Here is a 27371-nt window from a genome sequence, read left to right as displayed (position 1 = left end):
TTTTTTAACACAGACTGGTTTTCTTTATGTGATAGTGGTGAAGGAGAAGAGTGGGGTATAGTCACAGAAAGCTTCAGTATGACAATATCTAAACTTAATGATCCACAGGAAAGAGAGTTTATTCTTCTCAGTGTCTTCACATGAAATACTCCTTGCCTAAGTAGTGTGTCCATATCTGAACCAATAACTGGGTCGGGGGATGGAGTACAATGACTGGACAGGCCTGTGTCTCATGACTACCCTGTAATAGGAATCCCCATCGAAACCACATAGAATAGGAGAATGTTGTTTAGCCAAAGGAAGGGCAGTTCTATTATCAGATGAAAAGGGTTAGAACACGGGGCAACGACAATATTTGTCCTGATAGCAGCACTGAACAATTTACAAAGCTAACATTATTTCTGCCATATTATACGGTACAGAACTTTAGGTTCTAATTGAGGACATGTTCAAAGTATTGAAGAGAGAGCCAAAGCTGCTTTCTGAGGAATATCCTAGCTTTGGCTACCAGGTAACCCTGAAGTCTCTGTAGTTGAGGCTGTCAGTTGTAACTCAATATTCATTATCCCCTTCTTTCATAGTAAAATAATTTTTAGTGGGGCACATAGCCATGTATTAGAAAGAGTACACTTCTCAGCCTCCCTTGCAGGTAGGGTTGACCACATGACTAACTTCAGGCTAATGGAAAGTGAACATAACTGATGTACACCACTAGTTGTGTGTATATATATATATAGTGTGTGTGTGTGTGTACATACTGATCTAGCTCCAATTATTTGTTTATTATTGCCTATCTTCCTCATCAAACATATGAGCACTAGAGCACGAAAGCAGAAACTTCATCTCTCTTGTTTAATTCTGTCACCCTAGTATCCGTAATAGTGTTTGACACATAAGAAGGGTTCAGTATTTAACTGAGTAAATAAATAGGTCACTCTTCTCTGCCTATTCAATTCCAACTTGTCTGTGAAGCTAGATCTCTGACCACCTGGCCTACAGTCTTTTCCTCCTATTCTAAATAGTTTGTATAGCACTAATTTTCCACAGAGCATATTTAACACTTTTCATTTACTGCTCAGAGTTCTTAGTTATAAATTCATTTGTCTAGGTTTTACTTCTCACCCAGATTATAAAATTCTAGAGGGCAGGATCACAGTGAATCTATTTTTCATACCTCTGTCAGTCTGTAGCCAGTATATCTGGTATATAGTAAGCCCTCAGTGAAAACTGCTGAGTAAGAGTAGGAAAGACAGTTGAATAGTGCCTTAATGCATTCACTGGATTTCTGGTCAAGAAATCTATATGAGATAAACATCGGCAAGACTGGAAAATTAAATTTTTTATTGTTTTCTTGATGTTTAGCATCTATCTTGAGGCAACTATTACATGTTTCTCTCTAAGCATAAGCTTGTTTATCAGGAGAAAATAATACTATTTTTAACATTTACAAGGCCTAATGAAAACTCAGACAGGTATGACAGTTCAATGTACCTAAGAAGTCTTTCTCTTCGAGAGGATAAATGGTAAAATACTTAACATCTTTTCCAGGTCTAGATTTTACTTCAAGGTATTTCCTCACAGACTCTCGTCCACTTAAGACTCTGCTTGAATCTATATTTTATTGGAGCCTGTGTTTATTGCCTGGTTACATGTAGTTGATCCATGTGTCACTGAAGGGAAACAAATACCCAGCATAGCAACACCGATGGAAAGTCACCACATGCACATTGTCCAAAATTCCCAACTCCTTTTATAAATATAGAAATATGTAACCTCTGATACAGCCTCTCCTATTCATGCCTACCTCAAGATAGAAAGCATTGAGATAGACCAGAACATCAGCATCCCTCTCCCATACCAGTTTCATTTCCTGCTTTCAAACTTTATTCCCACTCATATGTGTTCTCAGGGTATACTTTGCCTACTTTCCTCATCTCTCCAAAAAACATCTCTACTACACCATGACTTAAAGTCCCTTCCCCTCTTCTTTACTCTCAAGTTCCTAGTTCCAATTATTTGTAGCAATCCTTAGGTTAGTCACATATGCCCTGCAAGAATTTTTCACCATCAACTAAAAACAAGAATTTCCATTCCTAAAATGAAGCACAATTCCAAAGGAGATTATTTCCAAGCTAAAAAATAATAATATCACCAAAAAAAACAACCTCCACCACTGCTCCATAGGGCACACACTCAATCACAGTTCATAGCAATAAAATACAACATATTCTATTCTATTTCATAGCAAACTGTAAAAACACCCAAGCACACTATAATAGTCATGTATAATAAACACTATTACAACATTTTCCTATACTCTTATACTATTTCTATATAGGAACTCAAAATCCTTAGTATTTTAGAATGGTAGGACAAAGATATTGAAAATTTTACGAATTTATATTGATTAAAAAACACTACTTAACTTGATATCCTCTAATTTCTCCAACACTCTTTACATTAACCTCAAAAATCACAATATTCTTTCATCTGGCTCTTTTGTGTCAAGTGTGCAACAGGTCTAGAAACCTACCCATCAGTCGAGACTAGAGAAGGCTAAAAGAAGATATGAGGAAAAACGGTTCCGAGGTGAAAAATAGAGTTGACATTATTTTATAAGTTTCAAAGTGTGAAAAATTAAATTGCTGGGTATTATGTAGAGTCATTGGTAGGCATTGAAAATGAGGTAGAGAGAAAGAGAGAAGCAGTAGAGATTAAAAAGAAACTGAGCAAATAAAGAATGTGGCAATGATTAACTTCAGGAAAAGCAAGAGTATAAAAGACAGGAAATATAATCACATATTACCTGACTAAGCAATGAACAATATTTACACAGTCTTTATAATGAAAACAATTTATATTGACTTAAAAAATATGATACAAGGAGCTGGCCTGGTGGTAGTGGTTAAGTTCGCATGCTCCACTTTGGCACCCAGAGGTTCGTGGGTTCGCATCACAGGTGTGGATCTACACACTGCTCACCAAGCCATGCTGTAGTGATGTCCCACATACAAAATAGAGGAAGACTGGCATGGATGTTAGCTCAGGGACAATCTTCCTCAAGCAAAAAGAGGAAGACTGGCAACAGATGTTAGCTCAGGGCCAATCTTTCTGCCCCCCAAAAAGAAAAAAAAAATGACACATGAATGAGTGGAAGGGAAGTGTAAAAGAGATGGAATCCTCATCTACAATAAATATCAAGTTAATAGGTAATAATAAAATAAATAAATCAAGAGAGAGTAGTCTATTCATTTCACTCAGAAGTATGGCGTTAACTCCCAGAAGCAGCAATGGCTGGGTAGAATTAGGCGGGAGTATTAGAGGACTGATACTATTTTGATATATTTAGTTGAACAACATTAGCAACATTTGGTTGTTAAAATTCATGTATTACTTTGATAAAGATAAAATTACATTATAAAAAACAAATTAACCATTTCAAGTTAACAGGCTAGTTTTAGTATGTTATCTATATTGTTTATGATTTTACAGATTTCAGACAAATTGCTCACCTTTAATATTCTCAGTTTAAATCACTCATACTTTAAAAATTTTACACAAATTATCATTCTTTATATTGTATTTTTTTGTGTGACTGCAACTGAAATAAAATGATACAAAGGTAGGATTTCTTGCTTGTTTTGTTTTTGAACAATTCCTTATAATGTTCTGCATACCAATAGCTGTAGGACAACTTACAATGATTTTTAGTTTTCTTTTCTTATCATATAAAAGTGGCTTGCATGATTACCCCATAAACAAACTTACACAAATTAAAACTCCTTAACTCTTTATTTATTCACATTCTCTTTCAAAAGTTTCCTGACATTTATTAGTACATGTAACTAAACTATCTCTCTTGTTAATTCTTATTGCATGAACGTTATGATTATATTATGAATAACTACTTTCATATAATTGGGCTTTATGGAACCAAGACCATCTTGTAAGAAGGTAAAGAATCTTCTAAAGAATAAACCAACTGTGTCAATCACCACAGCCCTGCTCAACACTGGGAAAGAAATCAAGGATGAGTAGTGGAACTCTATTTTTGGAGAGAAGTTAGAATTGTACATTTGGATTTGAGTATGAAGTTATCTAGGAGGGTGACTCCCACCTCATGTAAATGACAGGGAACTAAGATGTAAGAAATCCAAATGACATTCCTGTTGTACTCAAACTATAGAGCCAGATGTTGTAATAGAGACATGAACTACAAAACGGAATATGGAAAGAAATATACTTTGTAATACGGAACGCATTTTGGCTTTTTGATTATTAAATGTGTATTTCTCTTATTTACTTTCTCTATACATATCATGTATAGAGAAACAGAATATGTATAGAGAAACAAGAAAAGGTTAATGTAAAAGGGGGAACTGAATATTCTGGGAGCCAGCAATCACAGAAGACATAGTACTTGGAGACACTGAAAATCAAAGAATACGAATAAATGCTGCTTGATCCAGTGTCTTTATCCCATCTAGAGTACATTTATCTGAGCAAAAATATTGGGAAACTTATAATCAACATGGGAGGCAATGTGCCTAAACCACCAGCTGGTCATTTTGTTACCTGAAGTGCTTGTATTCTAGCTATGCACTTGAAAGTTTCATTATGTGTTAGTTGTCCATATAATTAAAATTAATATTAAATGGGTCTAGTAATAGTCCTTAGTTTGTTCCATTGTTTTCACTTTCATTTCCAAAGATCTGCCCATCTTCCTTCCCCTTTGCTTATGGTGTAGACATGTTTCCTGTACTAACAAAAATCCCCCTATCGCATTCCGGAATAATTTTTAAAATTAACCTTTCAAATGAAACCCTTGTCAAAGATAGTATGAAAATATTGACACCATCCAAAGGAAGCAGAAGAAAAGAACTACTAAGAATTAGAGGAGAATCATTGAAACTGAAAACAGAAAATCAATGAAAACAAAAGCTGATTCCTTAAAAGAATCAATAATAAGGTCTGGCCTGTTGGCATAGTTACTAAGTTTGTGTGGTCTGCTTTGGAGGCCCAGGATCGTGGGTTTGGATCCTGGGCATGGACCTACACAGCACTAATCAAGCCACGCTGTGGTAGCATCCCACATGCAGAATGGAGGAAGACTGGCACAGATGTTAGCTCAGGGATAATCTTACTCAAGCAAAAAGAGGAAGACTGACACCATAGGTTAGCTCAGGGCCAATCTAACTCAACAACAACAACAACAAAAGATCAATAATACTGATATGCCTCTAACTGGGTTAACTAAAAAAAAAAAAAAGAAGAAATCAAATTACTAATATCAAAAATGAAAGAGAGGACATTACTACAGATCCTATGGAAATTAAAAGGATAATAAATATTATGAACAAGTGTATTCCCACAATTTTGATAAGCATTTCAAGGAAAGGGACCCAATTCCTTGAAAGACACAATCTGACAAAACTCACACAAGAAGAAATATGGGATCTAAATAGGGCTATATCTATTAAAGAAATTGAATGAATCAATAACCTGCCAAAACAGAAAGCGTCAGCCCTAAGAAGGTTCACTGGTGAATTCTAGCAAACATTTAAGGAAGAAATTATAACAATTCTCTACAATCTCTTGCAGAGGATAGAAGCAGAGGGAATACTTCCTAACTCATTTTATGAAGCCAGCATTACTCTAACATGAAAACTGGAGAAACACATTACAAGAAGAGGAAACTACATAGATATACACACAACATTCCATCCAAAAACTGCAGAATACACATTCTTTTCAAATGCACATGGAACATTCTCCAGGACTGATTACATATTAGGACACAAAACAAGTCTCAATAAATTTAAGGAGATTGAAATAATACCAAGCTTCTTTTGTGACCACAATGATATGAAACTAGAAATCAACTACAGAAAGAAAACCAGAAAAGCCACAAATATGTAGAGATTAAACAAAATGCTACCGAATGATTGGGTCAACAAAGAAATCAAAGGAGAAATCAAAAAACACCTGGAGACAAATGAAAATGAAAATATGACATGCCAAAATCTGTGAGATACAGCAAAAGGGGTTCTAAGAGGGAAGTTTATAACAATACAGGCCTACCTCCAACAAACAAGAAAAACCTCAAGTAAACAATCTAACAGTGCACCTAAAGAAACTGGAGAAAGAACAAACAAAGCCCAAAATCAGTAGAAGGAAGGAAATAACAAAATCGGAGCAAAAATAAATCAAACAGAGACAAATAAAACAATAGAAAAATATCAATGAAACCAAGAGCTGGTTCTTTGAAAAGATAAACAACATTGACAAACCTTTAGCTAGACTCACCAGGAAAGAAAAGAGAGGAGGCTCAAATAAATAAAATCAGAAATGAAAGAGGAGAAATTACAATGGACACCTCAGAAATACAAAAGATTTTAAGAGAATACTAAAAAATGTTATACATCAACAAATTGAACAATCTAGAGGAAATGGATAAATCCTTAGAAACATACAACCTTCTGAAAGTGAATCAAGAAGAAATAGAGAATGTGAATAGACCAATCAACGGTAAGGAGATCAAAACAGTAATCAAAAACCTCCCTCAAAATAAAAGTCCAGGAACAGACTGCTTGCCTGGTGAATTCCACCAAACTTTCAAAGAAGACTTAATACCTATCCTTCTCAAACTGTTCCAAAAATTGAAGAGGAGGGGAGGCTTGCTAAATTCAGTCTACTAAGCTACCATTACCCTGATAGCAAAACCAGACAAGGACAACACACACAAAAGAAAATTACAGGCAAATATCACTGATGAACAACGATGCAAAAATCTTCAACAAAATACCAGCAAATCGAATACACTAATACATTAAAAATATTATACACCATGATCAAGTGGGATTTATTAAAGGGATGCAGGGATGGTTCAACATCCATGAATCAATCAATGTGATACATCACATTAACAAAATGAAGAATAAAAATCATATGATCATCTCAATAGATGCAGAGAAAATATTTGACAAGACAAAGCATCCATTTATGATAAAAAGTCTGAATAAAATGGGCATGGAAGGAATGTACCTTAACATAATAAAGGCCATATATGAAAAACCCACAGCTAATATCATTCTCAATGGAGAAAAACTGAAAGCTATCCTGCTAAGAACAGGACCAGACAAGGATGCCCACTTTCACCACTCTTATTTAACACAGTATTGGAAGGCTTAGCCAAAGCAATTGGGCAAGAAAAAGAAATAAAAGAGATCCAAATTGGAAAGGAAGAAGGGAACCTGTTACTATTTGCACAAGACAGGATTTTACATATAGAAAACCCTAAAGAATCCACTAAAAAACTTTTAGAAATAATAAATGAATATGGTAAAGTTGCAGGATACCAAATCAACATACAAAAATCAGTTGTGTTTCTGTACACTAGCAATGAAGTAGCAGAAAGAGAAATTAAGAATACAATCTCATTTACAATTGTAACAAAAAGATTAAAATAGCTATGAATAAACTTAACCAAAGAGGTAAAAGTTTTGTACACTGAAAACTCTAAAACATTGTTGAAGGAAATTGAAGAAGACACAAAGAAATGGAAAGAGATTCTGTGCTCTTGGATTGGACAAACTAACATAGTTATAATGTCCATACTTCCTAAAGCAATCTATAGATTCAATGCAATCCCTATCAAAGTTCCAACAACATTTTTCACAGAAACAGAACAAAGAATCCCAAAATTTATATAGAACAACAAAAGAGCCCAAATAGCCAAAGGAATCCTAAAGAACAAAGCTGGAGGTATCACACTCCGTGATTTCAAAATATACTACAAAGCCACAGTAACCAAAACACCATGGTACTGGCACAAAAACAGACACACAGATCAATGGAACAGAATCGAAAGCCCAGAAACAAACCCACAGATCTATGGACAGCTAATTTTTGACAAGGGAGCCAAGAACATACAATGGAGAAAGGAAGATCCCTTCGATAAATGGTGTTGGGAAAACTGGACACCACGTACAAAAGAATGAAAGTAGACCATTATCTTACACCATATACACAAATTAACTCAAAATGCATTAAATACTTGAATGTAAGACCTGAAACCATGAACCTTTTAGAAGAAACCATATATCTTATAAGTGGTTAATATCCAAAATATACAAAGAACTCATATATCTCAACAACAACAAAAAAACTAACAACCCAATTAAAAAATGGGCAAAAGATCTGAACAGACATTTCTCCAAAGAAGATATACAGATGGCCAACAGGCACATGAAGAGATATTCAACATCATCGACTATCAGGGAAATGCAAATCAAAACTACAATGAGGTATCACCTCACTCCCATCAGAATGCCTACAATTACCAAGACAGGAAACAAGTGTTGGAGAGGATGTGGAGAGAAGGGAACTCTCAGGCACTGCTGGTGGGAGTGCAAATTGGTGCAGCCACTATGGAAAACACTATTCTCAAAAATTTAAGAATAGAACTACTATACGATCCAGCTATTCCACTGCTGGTTATGTATCCAAAGAACATGAAAATACGAATCTGTAAAGATACATGCATCCTTATGTTCATCACAGCATTATTCACAATAGCCAAGACTTGGAAGCAACCTAGATGCCCATCAGGGGACTAATGGATAAAGAAGATGTGGTATATATAATACAATGGAATATTAGCCATAAGAAATGAGGAAATCCAGCCACTTGTGACAACATGGATGGACCTCCAGAGTATTATGCTAAGCGACACAAGTCAGAGGGAGAAAGTCAAATACCGTGTGATCTCATTCATAAGTAGAAGATTAAAACAAGTACAAACAATCACATAAAGAGCGAGATTGGATTGGTAGTTACCAGAGGGGAAGGAGGGGGAGGAAGTGAAAGGCCTGATTAGGCACATGAGTTTGATGATCGATTGTAATTAGTCTTTGGGTGGTAAACATGATGTAATCTAGACAGAAATCGAAATATAATGATGTACTCCTGAAATTTAAACAATGTTATAAACAAATGTTACCACAATGAAAAATAAAAACAAATTAAAAAAAAGAAAAGGAAACTACAGACAAATATCCTTCATGAACATAAATGAAAAATATTTAACAAAATACTAGTAAATATAATCCAAAATGTATAAAAAGAATTATACACCACTACCAAGTGGGATTTATTCCATGCATGCAAGGCTGATTTAACATTCAAATATCAATTAAAGTAACCATCACATCAAGAGACTAAAAGAGAAAAATTACATGGTCTTATCAATAGATGCAGAAAAAGCATTTGACAAAATCCAAACCCATTCATGAAAATAACCCTCAGTAAACCAGGAATAGAGGGGAACTTACTCAGCTTGATAAACATCATCTACAAAAAATCTACAGTGAAAAACTCAAAGCTGCCCCACTAAAATCAGGTAGAAGGCAAGGATGTCCTCTCCCACCACTAGTTTTTAACAACATACTGAAAGTCCTTGCTGATACAGTAAGTCAAGCAAAGGAAATAAAAGTATACATATTGAGAACGAAGACATGAAACTATCTTTGTTCACAGATGACATGACTGCCTACATAGAAAATCTGAAAGAATCGACATAAAAACTCCTGGAATGAATAAGAAATTATAGCAAGGTTGCAGGATATAAAGTTAATATACAAAAGTCAATTGCTTTCCTATATACCAACAATGAAGGAGTTGAATTTGAAATTAAAAACACAATACCATTTACATTAGCACACCAAAAAAAGAAATACATAAATCTAACAAAATATGTACAAGATCTACGTAAGGAAAACTACAAAATTCTGATGAATAGACTCAAAGAAGAACTAAATAAATGGAAAGCTATTCTATGTTTAGGGACAGGAAGACACAATATTGTTAAGACGTCACTTCTTTCCAATTTGATCTGTGGATTCAATTCAATCCCAATCAAAATCCCAGGATATTATTTAATGGATATTGCCAAATGAAATCTAAAGTTTATAGGAAGTGGCAAAAGACCCAGGATAGCCTATACAACATTGAAGGAGAAGAACGAAGCTGGAGGACTGACATTACCAGATTTCTGGAGTTACTATAATGCTATAGTAATCAAGACAGTGTGGTACTGGAGACAGAACAGAGAAATAGATAAATGGAACACAACAGAGAGCCCAGAAATAGACCCGCATAAATACAGTTAACTATCTTTGACAAAGGAGCAAAGGGAATAGAATGAAGCAAAAGACAGTCTCTTCAACAAATGGTGCTGGAACAACTGGATACCCACATGCAAAAAAAAATGTATCTACACATAGACTTTACCCCCTTCACCAAAATGAACTCAAAATGGACCATTGACTTAAATGTAAAACACAAAGCTATAAAACTCTGAGAAGATAACATAGGACAAAACCTAGATAATCTGATATGATGATGCCTTTTCAGATACAACACCAAAGACATGATCAATGAAAGAAATAACTGATAAACTGGACTTCACTACTGAAATTAAAAACTTCTGCGAAAGACGTATCAAGAGAATTAGAAGACAAGACTGGGAGAAAATATTTGCAAAAGACACATTTGATAAAGGAATGTTGTCTGTCCAAAATATACAAAGAACTCTTAAGACTCAACCATAAGGAAACAAACAACCCGATTAAAAAAATGGGCCAAAGACCTTTATAGCACCTCACCAAAGAAGATATACTGAAGGCAAATAAGCATGTGAAAAGATGCTCCAAATCATATGGCATCAGGGAAATGCAAATTAAAACAAGAGATACCATTACACATCTATTAGAATGGCTAAAATCTGGACACTGACAACACCAATTGCTAGCAGATGTGGAGCAACAGGAACTCTCATTCATTGCTGGTGGGAATGCAAAACGGTACAAGCCAGTTTCGAAGACAGTTTGGTAGTTTCTTACAAAACTAAACAAACGCTTACCATATGATCCAGCAATCACACTCCTTGGTGTTTTCCCAAAGGAACTGAAAACTTATACGTACACAAAAATCTGCACATGGATGTTTAAAGCAGCTTTATTCATAATTGGCAAAACTTGGAAGCAAGCAAGATGTCCTTCAGTATGTGAATGGATAAAAAACTGGTACATCCAGACAATGGAATGTTATTCAGTGCTAAAAAGAAATGAGCTATCAAGCCATGAAAAGCTATGGAGAAATATTAAGGGCATATTACTAAGTGAAAGAAACCAATCGGAAAAGGCTACATACTATATGATTCCAACTGTATGACATTCCGGAAAAGGCACAAATAAGAAGACAGTAACAAGATCATTAGTTGCCAGGGGTGGAGAGTAGGGGGAGATGAATAGGCAGAGCACAGAGGATTTCTAGGACAGTAAAAATACTTTGTATGATATTGTTACGAGGGATATATCATTATACATTTGTCCAAACCCATAGAATATACACCAAAAGTGAACCCCAAGGTAAAGTATGGACTTTAGATGATTATGACGTGTTAATATAGATTCATCTTTGGTAAAAAATGTACCATTCTGGTGAGTGATGTTGATAACGGGGGAGATATGCACGTGTTGGGACAAAGGGTATTTGGGAAATCTCTATACCCTCCTCTCAATTTTGTTGTACACCTAAAACTGGTCTAAAAAAATAAATTCTTAAAAAAATACTAACACCCTCAAAAGATAGCAATAAATATATATGATGTCTTCTTATTGAAATATGTTACATACCTACTGCCATCAATAAGTCAGATGGTAGGCTTAGAACAGATATGACATTTACTGGTCTGTAATTCAGAGTTCTTTCTAGATTCCTGATGAATGGGATTTCCATTATTATCATTCTTATGAAATAGTAGTTATTCATAATGTCAGAATATACATTTTTAAATAACACATACCCCTTCCTCCACTTCCCCAATAACTGAGCCATATTCAATTTTTCTATTCTTTAAATTCTCAAATAGAATTAAAACAAAATTATAGCAGTGTGATTGCTTTAAAGATAACCACAAGTGAAAGGGATTAAGACGCACAAACTTCTAGTTATAAAATAAATAAGTCATGGGGATGCAATGTACAGCATAAGGAATATAATCAATAATATTATAACAACTTTGTTTGGTGAAAGATAGTAACTAGACTTATCGTGGTGATCATTTTGTAATGTAGACCTGAAACTAATATAATATTGTATGTAAATTATACTTCAATTAAAAATAAATAAATGAATAAAGGTAACCAGCTATTTCCAAATATATCATGACTTATTATAAGCAGCATATTCTACAGTTAAAATGTCTTTATGTTCTTAGACTATCAGATGTAAGTTCTGCTAATCATTTATGAATGGAAAATTATTCCTCCAGTTCACTGATGGTCTTTTTGTAATACTGAAATTTTCACAGACATACCTCACTGAGGCTGGGGATAGGGCCAAATTGTCCTCCCTCATTAGAATCTGTACTGTTTTTTTTAAATTGTGGTAAATTGCACATAAAATAAAATTTACCATCTTAACCATTTTTCAGCGTATTGTGTATACTGTTAATATCATCTCCAAGAAGAAACAAAGGGTCGCAGACACATTTTTTAAAACAGCAAAAACAGTGCCTAGCTCATTTATGGAACTCTGAGGGATCACTCAACATTCAGGTAGGGGTTGTTAGTAATCTAACTCTGAGTGTCCCTTTATTTACTGAAATCAGCTCCTACTAATAGGCATTAGAAGTAGGTAGGTAAATAGTTAACAATCAATTTGCTAAGTTGTATAAATTCCTAAAATGCACCAGAAATCTATGATTTAGATTTCAGTGAGGTGAGAGATTCATAAAATTGGCACAAATAATATAGGAATGTAAAATACTGTTTCCAACCCAACTTACTCCAAGGACTTCATCGAAAATGCCATGGGGAATTATTTTTTGCTGTGCTTATTTTTATGTCACATAATTGTATTCTTATGAATTGTCTAAAGTATATTGGGAAAAAGATGATATTTTGGAGACTATATAGCTCTATAGTCCTTTTAAAGATTTTATTTTTTTTTCCCTTTTCTCCCCAAAGCCCCCCAGTACATAGTTGTATGTTCTTCGTTGTGGGTCCTTCTAGTTGTGGCATGCGGGACGCTGCCTCAGCGTGGCCTGATGAGCAGTGCCATGTCCGCGCCCAGGATTCGAACCAACGAAACACTGGGCCGCCTGCAGCGGAGTGCGCGAACCCACCACTTGGCCACGGGGCCAGCCCCTCTATAGTCCTTTTAAAAAAGATACTGAGCAAACAGAAATCATGGATGGTAAAAGATAGCTAGTTAGAGGATCTTCATTTATGAAAGTTAAGAGCTTTATCATTTTTAAATAATTTTTTTAAAATAAAGAAGATTGAGAAACTATTGTAAAAGTTATGGCACATGAACTGTGGCAGAATGGAAAGAGCATTGACTTGAAAAACTTAAAATCCCAGATCCACCATTTTTTAGATATATATATACGATTTCAGGCAGGTCACTTACCATCTCTGAGAGCCCAAAGATCCTAATCTGTAAAATGGTGTTAATTCCCATATCTACTTCACAGGGCTGTTGTGATAACATGCTTGAAGATATATGAGTTAACTTACATAAAAATACCTGGCACACTGCCTATCATCAAGTGGCTCTCAGTGAATATCTCTTCCTTCTCAATAAACAGAACTTAGAGTCTTCTGCATAACTCAGGACAAAATAAAAGCAACGTCGTTTTCATAGATAAATGGTTTCTTTACTTGAGTTTTTATAAAAGGTTTACTCTAAGTACAGATACGTTTACAGAAGTAGGAAAACAACAAGCAAAGAAAACATATCTTGAGAAGCATCTAACAAGCAGCTTTCTTTGTTTCACGCTGACATGCTTTGTAGTTACAATGCAGGCTTCCAGTGAACACTGGATTAAAATTAAAATTCTAGGCAGTCATTCAACTTTACAGTTGTGTCCATTCTTCACTGAGCATGGGAAACGAATGCCTTAGAAGTTATTTATTGAAGATATCCCCATAGTACTCTTACAAAGTTCACTTTCAAAAGAGGCCCTATCCCTGTTAAGTAACTAAGTGAAAGCTAGACCAGGTTTCTTGCATTACTTTAAAAATTGCAGCAGGCTAATAAAATCATGTTTTTAACAGAGGCTTTTCTGAGGGTAGGCTACAGCAGTTTTGCAAAGGTGCATGATAAATTATAGGAAAAGAGACCAAAGAAATTTCAAAAATAAAGAACACCAATCCAAAATGACTTATGACCATACTTTGAACAAAATTAAATGTAGAATAACTAGCAAAAAGCATTTAATTTAACTATGGTTTTCCTATAATGAATGTGAAGTTGGCACTAATGCAGCAAGCCTAATCAAAATCAGGTAATAGTTACCTCTGTGGCCTTGCTTGATGGTTCCAGTCCAGTCATGTTTGCTACTATTAACTGATGTAAGAGTTGAACTTGAGCCACACTTAGGAAGAAGTCCAGGTTTGTGGTTATATTCACTTCCAAGGAATGGCCACACACTAAAATCTCCTGAAAGGGAAAAAAGGTTGAATACAGATAAAGAAACATGATAGCCATTAGACAATAATTATCATTCTTACTTATTTGACCTTTACTATGTCGATGAATTCTCCTGAGACTCAAGTTCATATGTTAATGAGAATAGCAGAAATGGTGAGCACAGCCCCTCGACATAGTTTTATGGATTCATTTAATAAACATTTATGAGGGCCTGTTGTGCACCAGGCCATGTGCTAGCTACAGAGCAACAAATTAACAGTAAGAATTTTTCACCATTTCATATATATTTGGCTTTTGTATATCTCAAACTACTATCATTGTTTCAATATGTACGGGATGATGTAATTCTTTAACATTATCTTGATCACTCATTTAAACTAATAAATATTTACTGAGCATCTTCTAAGTACCATGCACTAGAGTGCTAGGAATATCACAAAGAATAAGGTTGGCCTTAAAGGACGCTCTTAAGGAGGTTACAATCTAGTTGTGCAGACAGATGGAAACAGGCAACTCTAGGCAGGCAATTACAATCACAAGTGGTGTGGCCTGAGTATTCTCCAGAGGACATACTCCAAATGATTTATGACAAACTAGAGTGCTGAAGCCAAAGATAGCTAGACTAATTAATTTCACTTCTTCAAACTGCTAAAATCTTGGCAGCATTAGGTAGATGTCCACTACTTAACTGGTGCTGTTCTGCATAACTGAGTCACTTGAACACTCATGTTGGAAAACCACTCAGAGAAGCAAAACAGAGATAAAAAACAATCCAGAAGCTTCACTTAATAAGCAGAAGTCCTGCCTCTTGTCGTGAAGCTCATGTGGACAATGTTCAAATGCTTTGAAACGTCCAACAAACCTTCTCCTCGTCATCCAAGGGAATGGATTTAAGGAGACTTACGACTGGTCCAAATACTAACTACAAAGCTTAGAGCAGCTTTTAATAAAGCCATAAAGAACAGCATGTTGGAAATGATTATCCTTATTTTTTGGATAAATAACTTTTCCCCAACAAGTTCCCTGAACTTACTCGTGATAGGTAGAATTCTTATTTTATTCCTCAAGTAACGATGAAAAGGAATATATATGTGTATTTTAAACCAATTGTGTTACTAAGTAACTGTAAGATATTAGTAGACAATTTTTATACACCTTTTGTGGATATCTAAGATACCACGCCTAACCTAACTTTCCCTATAGGGTTATTATAAACATCAAATAAGATAACAAATACAAAAACACTGTTTTTTAAAAATTCAGAGAAGGAATGTAAAGTTTTATCAGATTGGATTAATACATTAATCTTTACCTAATTTTTCTGAACTTTTCATAACAACCGCCTATAACTCTGTGAATAATAAAAAAAGTTTGTGATTTTTAGCATAATAAATTTCCATGAAGAATAATTTTTAAGTAATGATGGACCACATTATTATTACATTTCTATTCTAGGCAGGCATGGAGGCAGAATACCATAGTGATCAGACTTGAAACCTGGAACCACTAGAAACTGGCCAGTAACATTGGTCAAGTTACTTAATCTCTTTTCATCTCAGTTTCCTCAACTATAAAATATGGCTACTAATGATATCCATCTCACAATGATGTTGTGAAGACTAAATAAGGTAATCTACGTAGAACTCTCTATGTAAGGTAATCCACATGAGAACTGTGAGTATTATTGTTGCTTTCATTATAAAGAGGTTTTAGAGGTTAGGAGTGTATCGTCTGGAGCCAGACCAGTTGGGTCCCTACCATGGTACTTACTACTTGTGAAAATTTGGACAAGTTATTTGGGTTAGCCTCTTCATGTTTCAGTTTCCTCATCTATAAAATGAGGATAGTAGGAGAAGCTAATAGGATTATTATGAGGATTAAATGCAGTATCACATGAAAAGCAAAAACTGAACAATACTGGAAAGTGCTGAATTATTAGTTATAATAGTAACTTATTAATAATAAACTAACTTGATAACCTGTGCACCGAAACTATGACAACCCCTAACATACAAAGAGAAGGTGCTCCATTATTTAGACCAAAATGAAACTTAAATTAAATTCTAACCTCAGTCTGCAGATTTTCTGGAGAAATTATTTTGGTGAAAGTGATGGCAGGTGCTCCAGTTATTCGGACAGAAAAATCTGTTAAAATGGGAGTCAAAATTGCTCTTCTTTCTTGATGTCGCCGTATGCTAAAATATAAAGTACAAAATTATTAGCCAGTTCATTTTTTTCAAGGATAATTTTCATTAAATTTGTACAAATCTTTGTACTACAAACAGGTATGACAAAATTACATTATTACTTTGAGAGTGCCTATTTGTACATTTACAGTCATAATTTCGTAACTTTAGCTCTTAACTTCAGATTTCTGGAAGATAGCAAAAACATCACTGAGAAATTCAGATGTAATTAATCCATTTCATATTAGTAGCATCCTAGGGACCTTCCAACAAATTACTTTGTCTGTTTTTAATTCCTTTTGTTCTCGTAAATAGTTTAGTATCTCTTTTGTTACCAACAATAATTTTACTATTTTGTGATAATTTTTAATTTTCTATCTCTAATATTTCTGACCTTCTACTTGACAATCGACATTTTTCCAATCTCATTAGGTTCACAAATGTACTGTCTTTATAGTTAGTGAAATGGCTTTTGTGACTTTAATACTGAATGCTTCTTCACAAAACCCTGTATGTGAAGTAAGGATCATTACTAGCCCCACATTACCTATGGGGAAATGAGGTTCAGGACAGGGCTAAGGCTACCCAGTGGGAACAAAGGTTCCAGAATTGGGCCTCCGGGACAAGTTGATACCAGAGCAGCATTTGGCCTCTACTTTAATTCTTCTTTATACATTCTCACCTTTGAGCAGCTATTTAGCATAATATTTCTACTCTACATTCAAAGTTGCTAATTGCTAATAATTTCAGAGGACATATTGCATACATGGTAGAAGATGAAATTGGGAAACATCAGAGAGAAGTCAAAGCTTGTGCTAGTGCAAATCTTCAAGTCTATTATCCACATTCTTAGTTTCATTTTATAAAATAATATGGTTCTATGCTTTACTAGCAAGCTATACCTCAAAAGTTTCTTGGAACCATTAATTTAATATTCCTTATAAATATGTCCCTATTAATCCCTTATATTCTAAAATGATAAAGTTGAGATCAGAAAATTGGCATAAGTTATCTCATCAAGAAGCCCAGATAAAACTCAAGACTTTCTATATCCCTGTTTACCAGAGTAGTCCAGTGAGTACTAATATCTTTTGCTGAACTTTGTAATGAGCAGAGCTTTACATGGTGTCTGCCAAAAAAGCAAATTGGATCATCTGTGACACGTAAGTATTGGATTTCAAGAAAGTCAATTTTAAAGAATTAAGAGATCTGGTGAATAGAGGGTAAGAGGAAGAAGTATTAAAATCTATGAATACAGAGGAAGGGCTGAGATCCTAAGAGAGACCATAATTACAGCCTAATAGCTCAAATTCCATAAAATGACCAATGTGAGAAACATGTAACATCTCATATGCTCTCATAGGGAGTGCTAAAATATATGATGTCTTAAAAATACCTTAAAATGGAAAAGATGGCAGGGAACCAAATAAAAGAAAACATTAACTAAAGCACTGATGGGGAAAAAAAAGCACTCATCCATATCATATTCTTTCCCCATTATGTGATGAATTAAATCAATAACACCACATGTGAAAGCTCTATGACCTTAGAAATTAAAAAAAAAATTAATAAGTCAACAGTACTATAAACTTATAACTTATCTGGTACATACTGCTAACTTTTCTTTCGTATTAGCTCTGAATAGCACTTGGGGTGATGATACGTACTGTTAAAACCATTAAAATTTTTTGTAGATTCAAATATTTCCAAGGATGAATTCAAAAGAAAGAAAAAATAAACATTGAAGAAATAGCTACAACAAGAACTAAATTCTGCCAATATTTTACTAGATAATAGTCTACGGTTTAAAATAACAAAAGAAGGAAGTAAAACTCAAAGTATTAACTGACACTATTAATGATTTCAGGGTCTTAGCCACTCTCAGTAAACCAAGGGAATTGATTTTTAAGATACTGAGACAGCAAGCTAATCCTTATACCCCTGATAGAGAAGGATGTTGAAATGAGCTGCCTACCTAGATCTGGGGCCGTTAAACGGCTGGAAAAACATCTTCCTATCTGCAAAGCGGAAGAACAAGAAAGTTTGTCTGTCTTGGCAAGGGAGCTAGTTCAAAAAACAGAGATCTCCTTGGAAAATTTAAAATAATGAGAAATCCCCCTTTGTGTGTTTGGTAGCTATAATTTATATTACCTGTGATGGTCTAGAAATAACCATTTTGACTTATATAAAAGTTGCAACAGACCTTTCATAACCCTGTGGCATTCTCAGGGACAAAGACCACAGAAGACAAGCTCCTAAGCACAGATTATTTTATATTACCCTCCCCCCGAAATAATTCTTTATTAGCAAGAGGAGAGTTCAACTCCATTATAGAAATCATTACCAAGAAGTTTGGATAATGGGAATACCACATATGGACAATATAATAAATTTGTTTAAAACCATTAAAGACATATAGATTGGAATAAAAACACACAGAACTTCTAGAAATGAAAAATATAGTTACTAAAATTGAAGTGCATAATAGTTGGATAAACAACATTTTAGATACACCTTAATAAAAAATAAGTAAACTTGGAATACAGATTTGAGAAAATTCCTAGAAGTGAATTTTAAAATGGAAAGTTTAAAAGAAATGAGACACAGAAGGGCAAGTCTGACATTTAATTGGCATTCCAAAATGTGAGAACAGAAAGTAAGGAAAAGGGACAGGATTAAAGAGATCATGGCTCAGAATTCTCCAGAACTGATGAAATATGGGAATTCACAGATTCAGCAAGCACAATAAGTCCTGGTTCAGATAAATACAATAAAATCCACAATTAGACATATCTTGGTGAAACAGCTGATGACCTATGATGAATAAAAGATATTAAAATTAGCTAGAAAAAACATTATCTATAGCACGTTAAGGCATAAGAGGTTAGGAGATCTGTGGAAGAAATATTTTTCTGATATACTCTAAAATAACAACAATTTAAGGTATCTCTACATTGCCCATAGAAACAAAGAAACGGTACAGTGATTTGCACCTATCACCTAACATGGAAGATTAAATGCATAGAAACTTATTAAACACTCTTTGAAGATTAAAAAAACACTGAAAATCCTAAGGTGCTAATGAACTAACAGAAAAGTAATCATATGTGTTAACAAAGCTATTCTGCTACGCTTTGGGAGGAGTAGATTATAAATAAGGAAAGGTATAGTTCTCTGAAACTGTTACTAAGCAAGAAGGTGTAGGTAAATGCCACACACACTTATGAAAATATATGTTTCGGAAGGCCGCGGTCATTTTTCTTGGGCTCAGCATATATATGCTAAGGTTCTTCTGCCCATCTTCCATACATTTTGGCATGACTTTGTGGGAAATATTAAAGCAGTGTAAGAAGGCTACTTTAAAAATTGCACATTATGAAAAACTGGAAGTAGGAATAATGGTGCTAAGGTTTCCAAAATATTCCACCAAAAAGACAGAATAAAAAGTGCTAGACGGTCTGTGTGTGCACCTAACATTCCTTATGTAACATGAAGACTTTCTTGGTATGGTATTACAGCTGAGCTTCAGATAGAAGATACTTGACCAGAAGAAACTTAAGACTTGTGGTAATCAACTGAGATAATCCCTTTCAGAGGATATTCCTAAATAGGAAAAACAGTAATATTCACAAACATTTATTATAAACAATCTGCTATTTGGAAAATTATTATAATTTGATTAACTATGACTATTTATTTTGATTTACTCCTCCTATTTTTAGATAGACAGTCATAAGGATAATTTGAATTCTATAGTAACTTTAAAAATCAAATATTTAGTTTCAAGTTTAAACCTATTTTTCCCCCAAGAGGAACACTATCCAGTGACTTTCTAATGCAATTAAAATGACATCCAAATTCCCTTTGACCAATAAGACCAGTCATAATTTAGTCCTTCTCTACCCAAAACTTCATCTATTATTTCTCTCCTGCCAGCCAGGTATGATCCTTAAATGTGCTAAACTTATTCCTACTCAAGGGTCTTTGCTCTGCCCAGAACCCTCTTGGCAGAAAGACTCCATGAGTATTTGCATGGTTAGCTCCTCCTTGTCACTCAAGTATTAGAAGAGTCCTTACCTGTGACCTAATTAAGAAAATCTCCCAGTTACCCATATCACACTATACTGTCATATCGTTTCCATAAATTTATCACTCTGAAATTTTGAGAACATGGACTGAGTGTCCACCATTATGGCAGGCCTTTTGCTGGGTGCTGGGAATACAATGGCAAAGACGGATGCATGGATCTCAGTTTGCAGAAAAAATAACTAAACAAAAAATCCTAAGGTAGGACAAGTATAATGATAAGGAAAGTACAGAGAGGTATGGAAATGTTTGATAGAGGACATAATCTTTTATCAAGGTTCTAAACTTACCCAAGAAATTAATTTGTAAAAACATATAAATCTATGAACAATGCTACAAGAACTACAACTTGAAATAACGATGATTTTTAAGGTACATTTAAATAAAATGCTAGTGCAAATTTAGATCAGCAAAATTAAATAACGTTAAAATATTCTCATTATTTTAAAAAAATTCAAAACAAAAAATCTCTCCCAAAAAACAAACAAACCCAAACTATGGTTAATGGTATATCTGTGATGGAGATCACAGGTGCTACCTTTATTACAGCCTCTAAAAGAAAGTCTTACGGGCGTATCTATATTGAAATATCAACTCAGTTGAACTGAGATGGTCAATGGATAATAGCTTTGGTTACAGTTTCCAGTTGTTTATATCTATAGTCTGGAACTCCTGCATCTAATTCTACTTAATAGCTCTTTTTCCAAAGAAAAACTTCAAAATGCAGTTCATGGAAGAGGAGAAACCAGGGGAATTGCTGAAAGTTCCTCAGAGAAAGGACATTCAGAAATTGCATGTTGAGAATATATACACAAATCCACCAAGGGACAGATGGTCAGAAAATTTACTCCATTTTTAAAGCTGTGATAACAGGTATTGATGTATCAGGCAAAGTGCTCAGAGATTTATACAGGATAATATATAAAAGTTACGTATTGTATACATACTTTTAAGTAAATTTTGATATAATCTTCTTTGGGGGCCAGCCCCGTGGCCGAGTGGTTGTTAGTGCGCTCCACTTTGGCGGCCTGGGGTTCTCCAGTTTGGACCCTGGGCGTGGACCTATGCACAGTTCATCAAGCCATCTGTGGCGGCATCCCACATAGAAGAACTAGTATGACTTACAACTAGAATATACAACTATTTACTGGGGCTTTGGGGAAAAAGAAGGAAAACAAGAGGAAGATTGGCAAGCGATGTTAGCTCAGGGCTGATCTTCTTCACCAAAAAGAAAAACACCTAGTTTGGCTCCTTCTGTTAAAAATAAAATGTTGAAGAAGGGTAACCTGGCTATTTAGGGCTTGGTCAGTTGGGTTTGGATCAATCAGGGCATTATTATCTATACTGATATATTTATAACAATTATGATGTTATGCGCTATAAGAAGACCGCAAAGTAACTGAAGATATGGGAGGTTTTAAAATTTTATGATATACTATTATAATGATTATATTCAATTGAAATATTTTCTGATTTTTTGAGTACCTACTGTCCGTCAGTAACCATGCTAAGATACAAAGAAGAATAAGACCCGCCAAGATCTTTGTCCTTTTATATCTATGCCATGTTTTCAGCTTGCCAAGAACACCCTCAGCCAACAGGTAACGAACGAAATATTTGCTGGCTGCTGGGAAGGAAAAACTGACTGCTCTTTCCTGCTGCATTAGGATGGCTTTTCTCTCCACACCCAGTTCCCAGGTACTTTTAAGCAGAAGGAGAAATCACATACTCTCGTGTAAAGCCATGCCAACGTTGAAGGGAATTATTACAAAATCATAGAATTCAAGTAGGTTTAAGTCACTCCAGGCATTAACCTATGAGCTACGGGAATTAGACTAACTTGTATAATTTTGCTTAGGAATTCACTCGACATCCTCACAAATTTGTAAGACAAAAGCGACGGTTTTCAGGTTGAAGAGTATAAACAAAGAAAATGCTTTCCTCTCACATACCTGTCTATGATTTCAGGGGCAATTCTGGAAAAATCTCATGTATCATTAATCACAAATCAAAATATTTAAAGGACCCTGTGAATATCTGAGTAATAGTTCACTTCAAAAATAAAAATATAAGAGATCAAAAGACAGGTGAATAGTCACAATCTCTCAGAATTAAGGCCAATGATACATGCTTCAGGGACTTCAATATCAACACAAAGCCATACTTCCACATAGTCAACGTTACCAGTCCTGTGAAGCACAGAACTGATTGATTTTAGGAATGTGTCAAATTCAAATGCAGCCTGCTAAGCAAACATAGCAATAAGAATTTAAAAAGATCCCATGCATGGGAAAAAAGGCCTCAGAGTGGTATATATAATTTGGTACATGTCATATCAAAATATTTAAACAAATAAGCTGTAATTATTTCTTTGACAATAAAGTCTGAAAGATAAATTACCCACGGAAATCAAAAATAGACAGTAATAGGGACAAATAAAAGTACTGTGATAAAAACTAAATTATTTATTTTTCAAGTGTAGTTTTCAAGTCCATTCAAGTTATATCTTTAAATATTACAAACAAGAAAGTTATATTAATATTAACTTGGAGAATTAAAGCGTACTGGCATTTTCAGGAAATTACAAGATAAACTTTCCACCACTTCCCTGCACACACACACAAATCACTAATCATTATGTAAAACAGCAATAGTGATTTGAAAGTGTAACCTGCATATAGCAGTACAGGTTATTTTAGTTCTCAGCACTTCATTTCTTCTGATTATAAAATAAACTCAGATGTGGTAAAAATGATTGCTAAGAGAAAAAGAAAAAAAGGTATTAATTAACAACGAACTTTAGCATAAGTGCAAGGGTTCAGAGCATTGAGTAGAAACAAAAAGTAGTAGATTAAGAGGAAGCAAACCAGGCTTCTATTCTTAGGTCTATTTTCAAGACACATTGGACAAGCCAAAAACCCGCCTCAAACTTAGTTTTTGTAGTGGTTTTGTTCTATAGCAACTTGCTAAGGATGGTTCAGAGTTTAGAGAGAAATTTGCATGAGATTTGGAAGGTGGAAGGGAAATAGTGGCTAATATTCTCTGAAAGTCATGCTGTTTAAATTCAGTGAAATCCTGATGCAGAGATGCTGGAAGATTCCAGCTTGCCCTCACTCTTCCCAGCTCTGTGACCAGTTCTTCACCTGGCTGATCAACAGCAACTGCAGGTTCACCCTCAGACACAGAGCAACAGCCTCCCATGGACTTCTCTACCAGCCTCCTACGATCCCTCCAGCTGGACGTGTCTGGCTTCCCAGATTCCCGAGGAAGCTACAAATTTTTTACCCAGGTCACCTGGTCAAGAGAATTTGGTAGTGACATCTCTCTAATCCACCACCTCCCTCCTTTAGATCCTTACTTCCCAGCTTATTCCATAATTGAATAAGGTCTTATTCCTAAAATAAACCCCTTATACTACAATACTTACAGTGGTTCTGCTGGCCTGACTAAGCCCTGATATATTTCCTCAGCTGAAAAATTAAGGGATTGGAAGAAGACCTAAAGTTATAAAATTTGATGATTCTTTATGCTTAACTTCCCTGCTCCCCCTGCTCGAGCATATACACAGAAACACATGATGATTAAACACAAAATTTGAGTAATGTACCCAGGAAAAATGAATGAAAACCATTACAAAGGCTGCCATTTAATACTGGTCAGGGGAGGGAGCAAATTGTTCTTCACTGTGTATCTTTTGAATTTTACCTGCAATACCTATTGAAAAACAAAAATATATTAAGGTTCTGTTTATATTTCTGTCAAGATTAATCAACAGAACTAAGCTACATAAGGTCTCAAATTTCTCCTCTTCATTTGAACGAATCTCTCCCAGAAACACATTTGGACACATGATTTGCTAGCTCTACTTAATCATCTAATCATTCAATCTCACATTAATTCACCCAAATCTTTATTAAGTACCTATTATGTACCAAGCATATTACGTGCTGGGTATTCAAGTGAATAAAACACACAATTTTTTTATACTCCTAGCCTTTGGATTTATTGCTTTCTTAGTTCAAAATGCTCCCTCTCCTGCCACTCATACTCTGTGGAAACAAATTCAGAAGCTACGTTCTCTGTAAAACCTTCCCTGAAAACCCAGCCATAGAGTTAATCATTCATTTCTTTCTTTAAATTCTCTATTTTGTACCTATGTTGATTTTAGATTATTGTTCTCTTCATGTGTCTGTCACATCTATTAACATGAGATGTCCTATGTGCACAAGAATGCGTTTATTCTGATTTTGAGGGTTTCTTCTTTAATCCTAAGTATCCTGTATTTATGTCTATCATAGCACTTTCCACATTGCACTCTAACAGTTAATTAATTACTGTCTCTTTTGATTGGATGCTGTGCTCTGTAAGGGATAGGCACATATCAGAAATTATTTTGTTTTGTTTCTCTACTGTAAAGGCATTTCATGGCATATACTGAACATTCAGAAGTCTCCTGACTTTCAACAAAGGTGCTAAGACCATTCAATGGTGAAAAAACAATCTCTTCAACAAATGGTGCTGGAATAACTGGATATCCACACGCAAAAGAATGTAACCGGACTTTTACCTCATACCATATACAAAAACAAACAAAAAAAGCAGACACAAAAATCCTCGAAATGGATCAACAACCTAACTATAAGAGCTAAGCCCATAAAACTCTTAGAATAAAACAGGTAAATATCTTCACGACCTTGGATTTGGCAATAGATTCTTAGATATGATACCAAAAGCACAGGAAACAAGAAAAAATAGATCAATTAGACTTCATCAAAATTAAAAACTTGTGCATCAAACATCATTATCAAGAAAATGAGACGATCATTTATATATCATATATCTGATGGGGTATAGTACCCAGAATAAATAAAGACCTTCAAATCTTCAACAAAAAGACAAACAACTCAATTAAACAATGGGCAAAAGACTTGAATAAATATTTTTACAAAGAAGATATACAAATGGCCAACAAGCCCATGAAGAGTCGCTCAGTATCAGTTATCACAATGGAAATACAAATCAAAATGACACCCAGTAGGATGGCTATAGTCAAAAAAATGGAAAATAAGTATTGGTGAGAATGTGGAGAAATAGTTCAGCTGCTGAGGAAAACAGTTTGGCAGCTCCTCAAAGTTAAACATTAAATTACCAGATGACCCTGTAATTCTACTTTTAGGTATATATCCCAAATACCTGAAAACAAGTACCTGTACACAAATGTCCACAGAAACCAAAAGTGGAAACAGCTCAAATGTCCAACAGATGAATGGATAAACAAACTGTGGTATGTACATACAATGGAATATTATCCAGCAATAAAAAAGAATGAAGAACTGATACATGCTACAAGGTAGATAAACGTCCAAAACACTATGTTAAGTGAATGAGCCAGACACAAAAGGTCATATATTATATGATTCCATTTATAAGAAATATCCAGAATAGGTAAATCCATGGAGACAGAAAGCTCACTGGAGGTTGCCAGGGGCCATGAGGGGCTGGGAGGGGATGTGGACAAACTGCTTAGTGAGGAAGAGGTTTTACTTTGGGGTGAGTAAAATGTTTTGGAACAAGATAGAGGTGGTGGTTATAGAAGTGGTGGTTACATAACATTATGAATGTAGAAAATGCCACTAAACTGTTCATGTTAAACGGCTAATTTTGTGTGAATTTCAACTCAATCAATTATTAAACACGCACGCAAACTATTTATTAAATAAATTAATGAATAAATAGGAGAGATATAGCTGAGTTAAGCCCAGATGATCATAAAATTTCCTAGGAAAATAAGGCTCATCATCTTTGTTGATGATGGAATTTGTAGTTCTTAAGAAATGATGACCTATAAGTTTTGCAAGCTGGTACTTCCTAAATCTGAAAACTGAGTGAAGTGGAGGAAATGAGGGGACTTGATCCTGGCTGATATCATGTGATGTCTGGAGATCAGGACTTGAGTAGTGGATGTGTGGTGTGCATCCAGATGCTTCCCTCAGGGCCAAATCACCACTCATCGCAGCTGCCAGGACTATTGCCTGCTGATGGCTCGATAATTGCATCCTGCTCCTGAAACGTACCTTGGCCACCGGTGGGAGATTTGTCACCCAAATTTATACCCTTTCCTCAGGGGCACATTTGATCACTTGTCAATGAAGGGCTATGCTAATATATTTTATCATAAAAGTGCTTTGCGTTAGGGATAAGTTGCTGGACAGAATGGTGATGATCTCTGCCCTCAGGACCCAGACAGAGTATACAGACAAATTAAATATGCTAAGTGATACAATAAGAGCACACAGATGGGAAACCTAAGCTACTCGGTGGTTATTCAGAGAAGACTTCCTGGAAAACGTGATGTCTACTCTGAGATTTGATGAATGATAAAAGTTAGGCAAATGAAAACAGTGGGTTAAAGAGTTCCAGGCAAAGAGAAGATCATATACAAAGGCCTACTAGCAAGCAGTGAATCATATCTGCAGGAAGCTAAAAGAAGCTTATAATGAATAAAGCACATGTTAGAAAAGAATGTGGGTACTTGAAGAAGAATCTTATAAGGAGTACAAACTACCACTTAGCACTTGGTTTCAGGCAAATTATTTACCT

The 27371-nt window shown here is 34.9% G+C and overlaps 1 protein-coding gene across 18 annotated transcripts in view; it reads right to left on the bottom strand.

Annotated features, from left to right (window-relative positions):
• VPS13B (vacuolar protein sorting 13 homolog B) overlaps positions 1-27371 on the bottom strand; it is a 777317-nt gene that overhangs the window by 250436 nt on the left and 499510 nt on the right. For all 18 annotated transcript variants that reach the window (XR_011543460.1, XR_011543461.1, XR_011543462.1 and 15 more), the window contains 2 exons: positions 16568-16694; positions 14365-14508 (listed from right to left, as the gene is read on the bottom strand). Coding sequence is in view for 14 of the 18 variants with exons in the window: in XM_070631834.1 (XP_070487935.1) it covers positions 14365-14508; positions 16568-16694 (271 nt within the window). In the remaining 4 variants the exon portion in view is untranslated. The remainder of the gene's footprint in view (positions 1-14364; positions 14509-16567; positions 16695-27371) is intronic.

This window comes from Equus przewalskii, chromosome 8, assembly GCF_037783145.1.
Source record: "Equus przewalskii isolate Varuska chromosome 8, EquPr2, whole genome shotgun sequence".
In the NCBI taxonomy this organism is placed as follows: Eukaryota; Metazoa; Chordata; class Mammalia; order Perissodactyla; family Equidae; genus Equus; species Equus przewalskii.
This window is presented reverse-complemented; position numbering and strand designations above follow the sequence as displayed.